The sequence below is a fragment of the Giraffa tippelskirchi genome, chromosome 8 (assembly GCF_054371585.1).
Source record: "Giraffa tippelskirchi isolate mGirTip1 chromosome 8, T2T-mGirTip1v1.2.pri, whole genome shotgun sequence".
Taxonomy (NCBI): Eukaryota; Metazoa; Chordata; class Mammalia; order Artiodactyla; family Giraffidae; genus Giraffa; species Giraffa tippelskirchi.
The window spans coordinates 154,183,212-154,197,170 of record NC_137282.1 but is presented as its reverse complement, the minus strand read 5'-3'; the positions used below and the strand labels follow the sequence as shown (position 1 = coordinate 154,197,170).

General features: G+C 45.4%; 1 protein-coding gene across 2 annotated transcripts in view; it reads right to left on the bottom strand.

Moving 5' to 3' along the window:
- The window catches only part of DTNBP1 (dystrobrevin binding protein 1), a 99,337-nt gene extending 90,878 nt beyond the window's left edge, over positions 1-8,459 (bottom strand). For both annotated transcript variants that reach the window (XM_081518223.1, XM_081518226.1), the window contains exon 1: positions 8,303-8,459. In XM_081518223.1, coding sequence (XP_081374349.1) covers positions 8,303-8,358 — 56 coding nt within the window. In that variant the 5' untranslated portion in view covers positions 8,359-8,459. The remainder of the gene's footprint in view (positions 1-8,302) is intronic.
- Positions 8,460-13,959: the final 5,500 nt, after the last annotated feature.

Here is a 13,959-nt window from a genome sequence, read left to right as displayed (position 1 = left end):
CTGGGAAGCCTACTCCCCTTCTATTTGCTTTTTTAAATTATTGGGCTGGAAAACATAAATGGGCTAGAAATGCATACATAAAAAAATTAAATAGGCTTTTCTATATGTAAAATATGACGTTCATAAACTTTGTATTATATATACATATATATATATATTTTACTTCATCAGCCCATTTTTACCTCCTTTTGACTGTGGACTCTGTATCATATAACAGACTGCCAAAAAGTGCGAGCTCAACTATGAGATAAACCCACATACAATGAAGACATCTGGACATGTTCTTGTTAATCTGATTACTTCCACAAATACTCACTTCCAAACAGAGTCTGAAGCACAGGCTACAGTACCCCAGCTAGCCCCACAAAGCCTTTGTAAAACGGACACAGGTGCTGCCTCCTCAAGATGCTTCACTGCAATCTGCTAGAAGCTGTCCTAGAGTACCAGCTGACTCTCCTAGAATGCCCCAACCCTCTGCTGTGCACAGCTGTACGTGTACGTGCTGACAGAGGAGTCCAGCTTTTTGGTCGATGGTGCCTAGCTCAAAACCAGAAAGGGACTTCCAATATCAAATGCCATTTTTCAACAAGTTGCAGTATCAATTTCACACCAAGAGTTTTTTTAATATATTATTCTATGTTCTTTTTCAAAACTAAAACATTGATGAGATCAATTCCTCTACAATGTAAAAAAAAAAAAAAAAAGACTTAGCAACCTCTTTAATACAAAACTATTTGTAGACATCTCTCCAGATGAGTTGAATTTAGAAAGTCTAACCTGTCCTAGAAAAACAATAAAAAATTTCAAGCTTAGCTTGGAAACCAGTAAATCCAGCTTAAACTAAGATTAAGCAACAGCTCAGGAAAGTTATTTTGACAGCCATTCAACCATTTCCACTCCAGAATCTGAGAAAGGCACTTGGTTGTGACATCCCAGGTAGAATTGTACTAGAACAAGCAGACACAGCAGTGCATCAGTCAAAATGATTCTAGCATTATTTTCAGTGATTTGGGACAATTCATATGGTAACAAGGATATTGAAGAAAACTGCTAAGATCATCTTTGGACCATTCATTATGCAACCTAGAAAATCTCTAGGGTAGTATTTCAAATATTTATTTCTGAAAAAAGCTGTAAATTCTCAATTGTAATTATCAAATTTGGGGTTCTCCTCCACACTTATCCAAAAGAAAGAAAAAATTGGTTTGGAATGAAACAGAAAGGAGGAAGCTTACAGGGAGCTGAAAATAAAATTATTGAAAGGGTAAGAGCTTCCCCAGGTGGCTCCTTAACAACCATCTGCTTTAAAAATTGGTCTTTAACCAACTATAATGTGTGGAACTTATTTGATGTGGATTTGAACAAATCAACTGTAAAACGATACTTTTAAGAACCAGGAAATTTGATTATGGACTGGATAATTGATAATATCATAGAATTAGTATTAATTTTGTTAGGTATGATATTGGTATTGCATTTATATAATGCATTTTTTTAAGATAAAAATTGATTTATGAGAGAGGTGAGAACTAAGTCTGAGGTTTACTCTATAAATAGAGTTAGTCACTCAGTCATGTCCGACCGAGTCTTTGAGATCCCATGGACTGCAGCCCACCAGGCTCCTCTGTCCATGGGATTCTCCAGGCAAGAATACTGGAGAGGGTTGCCATGCCCTCCTCTAGGGGATTTTCCCAACCCAGGGATCAAACCCATGTCTCCTGAATTGCAGGTGGATTCTTTACCGTCTGAGCCACCAGGGAAGCTCATACTCTATAAGTAAGGGAGAGACTGAGTAAATGTGACAATAATTAATTGTTGTAGCTGAATAATATATATGGAGCTCACTTTGTATATTTTTGTACATGTTTAAAACTTTGTTTAAAAAAAAAAGTTTTGGGGTTTCCCTGGTGACTCGGTGGTAAAGAATCCACCTGCCAATGCAGGAAACATGAGTTTGATTTCTGGTCTGGGAAGGTCTCACATGCTATGGGACAACTACGCCCATGTGCCACAAATACTGAGCCTGTGCTCTAAAGCCTGGGAGCCGCAACAACTGAGTCCATGTACCACAGCTACTGGGGCTTCCCTGGAAGCTCAGATGGTAAAGAATCTGCCTGCAATTCAGGAGATCTGGGTTCGATCCCTGGGTCGGAAAGATCCCCTGGAGAAGGGAATGGCTACCCACTCCAGTATTCTTGCCTGGAGAATCCCATGGACAGAGGAGCCTGGTGGGCTACAGTCCATGGGGTCGCAGAGTCGGACACGACTGAGTGACTAACGCACACCACAGCTACCGAACCCGTGCGCTCTAGAGCCTGTGCTCCACAAGAGAAGCCACCTCAATGAGAAGCCCGTGCAACCAAAGAGCAGTCTCTGCTCGCCACAACTAGAGAAGAGCTAGCATAGCCACACCCAGCACAGCCAAATAAATAAATAGATAAAAATGTTTTAAAGTTTTCATAACAAGAAACAGTCTTGTAGACATTCATCTTTTCTCATCACATCTTTTCCATGTAAATCATCAATATGCCAAATTCAGAATAGAAACTGCTGGAGAAAACAAAGTTGCAAGAAGAAAGTTGGAAACAGTGAAAAAAGTTAAGGAAAGGATAAAAATAGTCAATGGAACACTTTTTCAGTTGAAAATTTAACAAGTAATCCTCCCAAAAGCAAAAAGATCCTTTCTGAAGTGCATACCCCAAACCCAGAATTCAACTGACAGGAGCTTACATTTTTATCTGGGGATAACTCTCAAGTTTCTCACAGTGATTCTGTGCTGGAAACAACCCATTAATCAAGTTCCACAGTGTCTTGCCACGCTGAGAAGGAAATACTGGTCTGAGTGCAATTCCCCAGTTTCCTAAACCATAAAACAGGAGCATTATACTGACCATAATGATTTGCCACAAGAATTAAAGGAAATTCCAAATATGACTCTGGCAGCAGGCTGTAACTATAAATTATAGAGGCAATTCAAACAAAAAGTATAATAAAAATGATCAGCAAGTATAATAAAAATGATCACCATCAAGAAAGAAGCTATGTACATTTCAGGGCCAAGGTAAAATAAAACAGAGGTCCCCCAATGCACCAGTTCCCATAAAAGGCTTCTCCTCTGTTCCTAGCCTTCTTCACAACACAGCACACCCCCAGAGAGACGGGAGTGCCACTGCATGAGTATATTCATACATAGACTTCGAAGTAAGCCACCTCTCAATTATTTCCTACTCAAAGCAAGCAATAAGAACTTCAGAGTCCGAAGCACTTGCTTTCAAATTCATCATCACACTACAGTATTTTGAGATTGTTTCAAAGACTGACCTTAGTTTGACCGCAGCACATTTATTATTTTTTTTAAGCTTTACAGCAAATACTAAGATGGAGGCATCTTCTTAAGAAATGGAGATAACCAGCAAAACCTCTTGGACAAAAAGTTTAAAAAGTAGTTTCACAGAATGAAAGGTGGAACTCGGCAAGGACTGCTGAGCAGGAAGTGGCTTTCTGGGCCTGACTTGATGGCATGGGGGACCTCGATGGCATTCCACGTACCTGGACTTCAATGTCCTACTCATATAAGCCCATCAGCTATTATGAAAGGCCAGGATGGCTGCTTTAAAACACCACAGAATGTATTAATTAGCGTATTTTGTCCTGTAACATTTTCATGCCTCTATTATTCCGACTTTAAATTCTGTTTATGAATACAAATGCAATCTATTATATTTTCCCCATTTTTTTTTTCTTTTTTAAAGTCAAAATCAGGAAACACAAAAGCATCAATCACACTTAACAGTGCACAGGACCCCAAAGCTCTGATGGCTGAGAGACTCACACACAAGTCACAGACTCAGGAAGTGGAGAGTCTCTATCTTAATCACTCTGAATGCACCCAGTCGGTCCTGACCTCTTTCCTCAGTGCTTCCTGAATTTCCCACTGCTTCTTGGACTTCGCAACACATTCACTGTCAACTGCTACTTCTTGCTCAAAACTGCTCAACTTCTCTGTTGGTAAATGACACCACTAAGATACTCCAAAATTAACATCTTCAATTTCTCCACCTTTTTCACTTGCTAGTCTCATTTTTTATGAAATCGACCAGTGCCTGTCATTATTCCCTCCGTCAAATTTCCACCAGCGCTGCCTTTTCATCATCTCTCATCTGCTCCATAATTATAGCCTCCTAAATAATCTCCGTTCCCCATCTCTAGTCCTCCCGTCACCCTGCCTCTCAAATTATTCTTCCACAAATACAGGAAGGCTCAGGCTGCTCTCCTCCACAAAAACCTTCAGAAGATTAGTCAACCTAAAAACAAGCCATGACCATCCTATATAAGACAGCAATCCTCCTAGCCCCACCCAACCCCTGAACCTGCTTTGTTTATAGCAACAGTACTTCTGACCGTCTAGATATTTGGCCTCCTGCCAGTTGAGTGAGGGCAGGGCCATTATTTGCTGTCTGATGTGCATTCCCTGCTGTAACCCTAGTACCTCTGTCAACAGGTGTTAAGTGTTAGTCACTCAGTTGCGTCTGACTCTTTGCGACCCCATGGACTCCAGCCTGCCAGGTTCCTCTGTCCATGGAATTCTCCAGGCAAGAATGCTGGAGGGAGTAGCCATTCCCTTCCGCAACGGATCTTCCCAACTCAGGGACTGAACCTGGGTCTCCTGCATTGCAGGCAGGTTGCAGTAGCATGTGAGCTACTAGGGAAGCCCCATCAACAGGTAAGGGCTCAATAAATATTTTCTAAATGAATTAATTTGCAAAGCACTGACGACCCTCTATTATCAGACACTAAACTTCCTTTCCAGGTTCCTCTCCCACAAGAGTTTCGTCCCTGAAATCCGTCAGCCAAATCTAGCCTCATCACTCCTCATTCTTCCAGGCCAGTCTAGAAGTCAGCTCTCCTTTGAAGCATCTCAACCAATGACTCCTCTGAGCTCACAATCCACACCACCTGTATCTTCCACGTTCACTTCCTCTGCTTTATGTTACCACCAGGCTAGGGCATTTGGAGGGCAGACCCTGCTTTAGTCAAGCTTGTAGCCCCAGGATCTGGCCCAACACAGACACTGGCAAAGAGCAGGCAAAACTGGGCATGTGGCCTCATCTTTTTTTTTTTTTTAATAAAGTGAAAAAAACTTCTATGATAAGACTTTGACTTCCTAGACTGGTGTCTGACACTTGGTAGGAACTCAGTAATAAGTTGAATATTAAGGTTTTTTTTCCCCTGTTTATATTAAAAGGTAAGTAATCAAGGAAGAGCCAGCATTTGAGGCAAAACCTCACCATTTTACCACACTGTGAACTGGACTGTTAGATGCTCTCCTTTGAGGTTATGATACTACGGGAAGGGAGAAGAGAAATGAGCACAGCGGGCAGGGCCGGAGGTCAGGGCAAAGGGGGCTCTGAGCCCTGAGAAGCAAACACCCACTGCCTAGTTGCAACAAGTAACAGCTGTGAACTTCTGTTCCTCCCTATCCAAAGAACCCGGAGCATTACAGACAGGAAATGCCAGGCAGTGACAGGCAGCTGTAAACCCTTGGTAAATCTGATTTTGAGTTTCCTGAAGGGGTTTGCACGCCTGAATACATCAATTCTAAGGCCGTGGGTCATAACTGCTCTGAAGGTTTAAAAAAAAAAAAAAAAAAAATCAAAAGACCAGAGTGGATTTGAAGAAAAGTGCTTCAGTGTGTCCAGAAGTTTCCCTCAGAGCTCAAGCCAGCCTTTAATGAGCAGAGTTTCTCTGTGAACTCTCCAAAAGGCTCCCAGAGCTTCGGGGGAGATAAACCCAGGTGAGGACGCACGTAGGCGAGGGGCAAAGAGTGAAGCTGGGAGCCAGTCCCCTCTGTCCCTGCTCCAGATAAATGCCCAGTTAGCCCAGAAAGAAAGCAACATAATTTCTAGGCTTACCTTGATTTTGACATAACCATTATGATGAATAAAACTTGATGAAAAAAGATCATGAGTCCATGGACAACCTACAGTCCCTTGAAGCTGACTTTTTTCTAAGTTCGAATGGAAGGTTGAAATTCAGTGTTCACACATGCTTTAACCACTAATGTGGCATTCTCTTGTGAGCCTGATAAAGAATATTCTACTTGAAAATATTATACTTGAAAAACAGTAAACTGCCTACATTTCAGCTCCAGTTATATGAATTTCTGGAAACTGAAAATGAGCAGAAAAGTCTCTGAAGACAGGCTGTTGCTCTGGGCTACTGTGAAGCTCCACAGTGAAAGAGCTCAGGAAAGCACCCACCTTTCCCCTACTGAGTTCCGAGGGCAAACCCAACAGTAGACGTTCCCAATTATTTTGTAAGCCAGCTGCTCTGGCTTCCATGGGCACCAATACCAAGTGTTCTAAAGGAACGCTAGGTCCAGTCTGGTGGTTTTGAGAGGCAAAGGCCGTGTTGCTTTCATCTCTGAAACCCTCAGTGCCTTCATGCAATATACACATACAGCCGTGTTTAATTTCACCTTGAGGAGGAGTGATTTCTCTCCCAGGTGACAGGCTAACGGCACAGACTGCTGGTCCAGTGGCTTGTCGGCTCAGAGTGACCTGTACAAGGAAGCCCATGAAAGGCCTTCATGGAATGGAAGCCCTCTCAGGATGTCCAATCCCAAACTGGCCCCACTTTCCGGCATACTTCAGGTAAATTCAGTTTTTGAGAAGGCGTTCTAACCAGATCCCCTCCACCCTTCTCTGTAACTCAACCCTCAATTCAGGTTTTCCAGATCTCCCAGGATAGTCTGGGAGAATCCATATTCCTAGGTGAGTTGAACCTTCCTGAGCAAAGTTCAAAGAATGAATGGGTTCAGAGGCAACCACCTGGCCTGTTAAGTTTCAGTAGCTGTAACTCCCAGAAAATAGACTGTTACACCATCAAGCAATTTCTTGAGGTAATAACAGGAGGGCTGTACCAGGTGGGCTTATCTGCGACCAACTGTTCTCATGCTACCGTTGCAGCATTATACCCCAACGTTTCAGTAATTTACATTCTGAAAATAAGTTAGTTTTTAAATGTGAGGGGGGGCGGGGAATGCAAGCATGCAAGCAATCAAGCACAGCTTCAATCAATGACTCCTAGGACATCTGCAATTAACATTCTTAAGGACACCAAACCAAGACTACCAAAAATACTTTACATGTAAGTACTCAAGTATTTGCCTGTTGCTACTCAGCACCTAAAAGGCAAACAATGTAAACATTTTTGTCCACTAAGATACAATTGTAGCTAACATCTTTCTCATCAGAAATGTAAAACATGATGGAGAGGCCCTCATAGGCAGAGGTTTCGCCACCGGATCCGTAATCTAAAGGTGACAGACGCATCCTTTATCAAAGTGACACCCTTTGGGAAGAAATGGAAAAGTTGAATTAAGCACTAATAACAACAGTGACACAACGTGAGTGCGTTGTTTTACACGTTAGTTCATTCATCCTCACAATTACCCTGCGAGATGAGAAAACCATCTTCATCATCTCCGTTGTTGTAATAGTCGCGGAAAGTGAGGCAGAGAAACTTGCAGAAACGCGTTGGCTTCAGTGGTAGAGATAAGATCCCAGGGCCCCTGGCGTTAGAGTCTACGCCAAACTGGAATCACCTGGCGGGGGGGGAGGTCTTTCGAACCCCCATCCTCAGCCTGGTGTAGCTGGTATCCTTTGCGACCCGGGCATGCACCAGGATGGTTGCCAGGAGGTTCCAAGCAAAGTTCGGGAACCGCTAGGTCCGCGTGCGCGTCACCACTAAGGCATGAACAGGATCGCCAATTTTGGGGTTTCTGTGGCCCGAGAGTTTCTTCACTGAGGCGCTGAACCCGAGGTAGAGAGAGAAAGCAAAAGGGGAAGAAGAGGCGCTCAGCCTCCGCGCGCGGGGGCGGACAGGACTCCGGCCGGGCCCGGCGGCCTGGAGGGGTCTCGGCGGCGTGGGAGGGGGCGCGGGGTCACCGTTCCTCGTGGGGGTGGGGCGCGCTCGCCTCTCACCCGACCCTTCTCGGGCCGGCCGGGGAAGGGTCGCCCGACCCCCGGCCGCCCGCAGCCTTCCGGACCCGCTCCCGGCCCCGGCGCGCGGGTCTGAGCCTGCCCGGCGGGACCTAAGTTACTTCGTGCGGCCAGGCCGACGCCAGAAAGTTGGCTACTGTCCCCGCCCGGGCGCGGACGGGAGGCCCGAGGTTGGGTGAGGGGAGTGGTGGGCGCGAGATGGGAGTGGTGGGCGCGAGATGGGTGGGTGCGCGGAGGCGGCGTCCCGGCTCCCCGGCCCGGCCGTGCGGGCCCCTTTCCGCCCCCCACCGTGTACCCACCCGGAGGTGAAATCCTGCTGCACGCTCAGCAGCCGCTCGCGCAGGGTCTCCAGCATCGCCGCCGCGTCTCGCTGCTCAGGCTGCCGCCTCCCCCCCGCACCTGTCACCGCACGCCCCGCGCCCGGCCCCGCCCCCCGCTCTTGCTCGTCCCCGCGGCGCGGCCCCTTCCGCGTCCCCGCCCCGCACCAGACGCGCCAGCCCCGCCCCCGCCCTTGCTCGCCCGCGCGGCGCGACCCTTCCGCGTTCCCACTCTGCCCTTGCTCGCCCCCGCGGCCGGCCCCGCCCCCGCCCCGCCCTTTGCTCGCCCCCGCGGCCGGCCCCGCCCCCGCCCTTGCTCGTCCCCGCGGCGCGGCCTCTTCCGCGTCCCCGCCCCTCCCCGGCCCGCGCAGCCGCAGTGGGGCGCGCCGGCTCGGGCTGCGGGAAAAGGGGGCGGTCCTTCCCCGCCGGCGGAGACAGCGCGCCGCTCTGACGCGCTGTTCTCGCCCAAGCCAGGCCGGCTGCCTTTCCTCTTTAAAATAGAAGCGGCCGCGTCAAAGAATGCTTTACATTCAGCGCTTCCTTGAGTGAGTGCAGCTGTCGCGGACACTCTCCTGGGCTCTGGTTCCAGGATCTGAGCCCGCTGGCTCTGACCTTGGATGGTGAAAGTTAACCACTCAGAGCTTCGGTTTCTTCTTTGAGAAAGTGGCGACTGTTCCGACATCCTGACTTTCCATTCTCGTCAGCCTGTCCCAGCAGGCTTTCGGGCCTTCGCACCGAAGGTGGCGGCCTTTGTCGAGTCACCAGTGGCTTCCATTTGTTACTTCTGATTTTTTTTCTCGACCTCTCGCTGGTTCTCACGCCATTCCTTATCCCAGTCTTAAGACTCCCTACTTGCACGCTGTCGGTCCATTCCTCCTCCTCCTGTTTTAACTGCTTCTCCGGAGGCTGCACGTGCAGTCTCCTGCCCTTCTCCTTGTATGCTCTCTGCCTGGGTTTTTCTGTCCGTTACAATGAGGTAAATTCTATCAAGGCACGGGTGACGACCAAGATCTCCATCTTCAGCCCAGTCCTCCCTCCCCCTCCTTCAGTTCACACCAATTATTAACTCCACCTGTATCCAACAGGCATCTCCAAACCTAAAACACCAAAAATTCAAAATGTGATTGCAAGCTCACTTTCGAACCTAATCCCAGCCTCTTCCATTTCACTAAGTGGCACCACCATCCACCTGGTTGTTAAGCCACCCGAAATTACCCAGTTCTTTTCCCCACCTGCTGAATATTAATTCATCAAGTCCAATCAACTCAACTTCTAAAGTATTGCTAGAACCTGCTCCTCTTTCTCCATCTTCACTAAAATCACCCTGGTCCAAGACACCATCGTCTTTCACCAGAAATATTGATGGATCTGATTCTCCTCTTTCACCATGCACACCCCCACAACGCATCCTTGACACAATAGCCAAAGAGAATTATTTAAAAAGAGCAATCAGATCATGTCGCTTTCCTGCTTTAAATCCTTCTGTGCTCTTAGGGAAAAAGTCGAACTCCTCACTGGGCTTACAAAGTCTCAAAATTTGAACTCTTCCTGACCTTCTACCTAAAGTAAGGACTACTCACCTATCATTCCTTGACATTTAAGCCACACTAACCTTTAGTGTGTTGTGGTGTTCCCTGAAAATCCTAGGTTCATTTCCTAGGCCTCTTCACAAGCTTTTCTCCAAATTATCCCACCACTGGCTCCTTTGTGGCATTCGGTCTCAGCTTAAATATCATCCTCTAATGTAGATCTTTTCTGATCATTCCAGTTACTGGCCCAATCACTTCCTATACATCCTGTTTCTCAACTTAGTACATGACACTATCTGACAATTTATTTAGTAATTGCTTAATTAAGGAAAAGTTATCTGGGGCTTCCCTGGTGGTCCAGTGGTTAAGAATCTGCCTTGCAACATAAGGGACACTAGTTCAGTCCCTGGTCCCGGAAGATCCCACATGCTGCCGGGAAACTGAGCCGGTGCACCGCAACTACTGAAGCCCTCGAGCCCTAGATCCCATGCTCCAAACAAGGAGCCACTGTAATGAGAAGTCCACGCACCACCACTAGAGAGTAGCCCTCGCTCGCCCAACAATGAAGACCCAGCACAGCCAAAAATAGATGGATATTTAAAAAGGGAGAAGTTGTTTATTTGCTTACACATTTATTTTAAAACGGGGTCTGAGTCTAGGGTGAGGTGGGTAAGGCAGGTGTAAAACTTAAGGGAGAACTAAAAACCTTAATAAAGCAAGATAAATAATATTTTAATGCAATATTCAAAAAGTTTTAAATTAATGAAAAAAAATTGTGATGAACAAAATATCAAAATTTTAAAGACAGGATCTACTAGGGGCTGAGATTGAATGAGGCAAATGAGGGGGGCCATGTGAGGATAGGCCTTTCCTGGCAGAGCCAAGGTGACTATTCTGATTAGTGGTTTAGGGAATTAGGGACCTGGCCCCATCCTCTCTTCTTTTTCTTGGGTGCAAACATCCAGTAAGGAACAGCCATTCTTCTCCATAAGGACAGGCTGCCAGGTGAGGAGACTGTGGTGACCTGTACTTTCTGTGACTGGGTAGACAAGTCTTATCCTGAGGTTCTGTAATAGGAGTTCTGCTTGTCCATGAACATAAGTCATGTGCTTCATCAGCCTTACCAGAAATGAAAGTGATGGGTCCTTTATGCTGACTTTCTTATTTCTTAGTTAGTTGAGAAAAGTAATAGAGAGGGGTGCTGTTTACTGAGTCTCCACTACCCGGAAATAATCCCTGGTACAGAGTAAGCGATTGAATGATCTGGTCTATAGAGACAGATTCCTCAGTATCTAGTAGATGTGGAAACCACAGGTACTGAGGAACAATAAATAGTTTTCATTTTATTCCATTTAAATAAACTCCTCTGCTCATAAGCTTTCAATTTACTAAGTTTTACAGATTTCAATAAGGCACCAAATCAGATCAAAAAGAGTTTGCCTGTCACTAGAAAATAGCTTTACACGTGCCCAGTCATTTTTGTCTTGACCACTGCATTGTTAGTCCCAGTCATTTTTGTCTTGACCACTGCATTGTTAGTCTATAGCATGTTGGTCCTTCATTTTGAGATGTTTTATGAACATTCTTAATCCCATCATATCTGATAAACCTCAAAACAGAAGTTTTAAAAGTACTAAAAAGAAATAATTATAAGGAAACAAATTAAAAAATAATGAAAGTAGAAAATGACAACTGTGACACAGTTGTTTTATAAGAATGATTAAGGACCTGAGTTGAAGCGTGTGACCAGTTGTGTCAATTTAAATAATAGTGGTCAGAAACAAGGAAGACTGATTGGCAAAATGAAAAAAATAAAATTTTTAAGTACAGAGAACCAGCATCAATATTGGAGGCTATTGTGTTAGTCACTCAGTCGTGTCCGATTCTTTGTGACCCCATGGAATGTAGCCCACCAGGCTCCTCTGTCCATGGAATTCTCCAGGCAAAAATACTGGAGTGGGTAGCCATTCCCTTCTTCAGGGGCTTTTCACGACCCAGGGATCAAACCAGGGTCTCCTGTAGTGTACGCAGATTCTTTACCACTGAGCCACCAGGGAAGCCCAGGGGACTATTGGCTTAATCTTAATTCAGCAATTGGTTGAGAGTTGATTTGAGAAGATGATAGCTAAGGGTGGAGAAAGTTATGGTGGTAAACATTTGGGGCGAGCACCAAAGCTGCTTAAGGAGCTCCCTGTGGCAGGGCTTCCCTGGACCAGCAGCAGTAGCAACCCCTGGGAGCTCATGGCCAACTCGGAATCGCAGGCCCCACCCAGACCTACTGAATCAGAATCTGAGGTTTAACAAGATCCCCACGTGATCGATATTCATTTAAATATGAGAAGCACACCTCTAGGACACGGCTAAGGAAAAGGGCTTCCTTGTCCCAATGGATTCTTACAGTAGACAAAGTGATAAATGAAAATTTGGTGGAACTGGAAATAAAGATGCTATAAAAGAACCCAGCAGAGTTCATACCACTTATTGGCAGAGATCTTTTAGAGTAATGGGAAAGGCACTACTGCCATTTGAGTTACAAGAATCTAACTTAGATTTGTAAAGGTATCTAACTTAGGTTTGTAAAGATACCTATAATGTGCTGTTATTAAATTACTTATAATAAAAAAAACCGGAGAAGGCAATGGCACCCCACTCCAGTACTCTTGCCTGGAAAATCCCATGGACGGAGGAGCCTGGTAGGCTACAGTCCATGGGGTTGCTAAGAGTCAGACACGACTGATTGACTTCACTTTCACTTTTCCCTTTCATGCACTGGAGAAAGAAATGGCAACCCACTCCAGTATTCTTGCCTGGAGAATCCTAGGGACAGCGGAGCCTGGTGAGCTGCCGTCTATGGGGTCGCACAGAGTCGGACACGACTGAAGCAACTTAGCATTAGCATAATAAAAAACAAGAGTTTTGACATCTTTAATTTTTAAGAATTTAAGGATGCCAAAAGAAAACAAAAACTGTAAATTTTCTTGTGAAACAATCAGTCATCCTAAAGAATAAAGTAAGCTAAATAAAGCTAGAAGGTAAAATTAGGATAGCATGTTTAAAAAGAAAACAGGAACCAGAGAGGTGGAGGAGGGGCGTTCCAACAGCAGAGCGAAGATTAGAGCCCAGGTGAAGAACGTAAAAGAGGAGGGAATGTGTGGGAGGGAATGTGTGGGAGGGAATCAAAGTCTGAAGAAGGAAGATCACAAACCAACAAGGCAAGTACTGTGTGGAGTAAGACTCCCAGCAAAGTAGGGCATGAGGATTTTCACCTTGAGCCACACTGAAAAAAAAGTGAGGGACAGCTCAGCTGCATCTATTTGTTTTGAAATCTCACTGTAATAAAACGTCATCTGGCTCCTAACCCCATCTTTCCTGCTCAGATGAGAGAAAGGTACTACACAGTACATTAGAGTAGGAAACTTCTTTTTTTTGTCTATGTAGGAATCTATATGATATGAAATATTCATTAATAACCAAGTAACTCCGTTCATCCAAGTGTAGGGAGGGACCCTACATGAATAGAGGAGAACACATTCTATAATGTCTACAAATAAATAGTTTTCCCTGGAGAAAGTATATCTCAGAAATTACATCTTCTGAACCACTATAGAACAGAAATCTCTTCGAGTGGGAGAATTTAATTCAAACTAAAACTTTTAAATAAGAACTACTTACAAAAAATGATTGAGACAGTTATCTATGGTTAAGTATCAGCTTAATATAGGTAGGGGGAGGGGGGAATCTCAATAATTGAAAAGGCCTGAGGAAAAGGGCAAATAGGAGGCCCCAGTCCCCTAGGAGCTCCTCTGTCCACAGGAGTTGCCCATGTCAGGGGGAACTGATTCTAGGAGGAAACGAGAGCCCTTTAAATGCAGGTAAGCGGAGGGTTCTCAACCCTGGCTGCTTTTGAGAATCACTTGGGGAGCATTTAAAAAATACCAGTGCTGGCCCAATCTCTGGAGATGCTGGTTTAGCTGGCCTGAGGCCACACCTCCTCAGCCACACTGTTAACAGACTTCCCAGTGGGTTCTAACTTTGAGAACAACGGAGCTGAGCACTGAGGCCTGAGCTGCCTGCAGGGAACCACGGCAGAAGCTCTGGCTGGAACAGCAT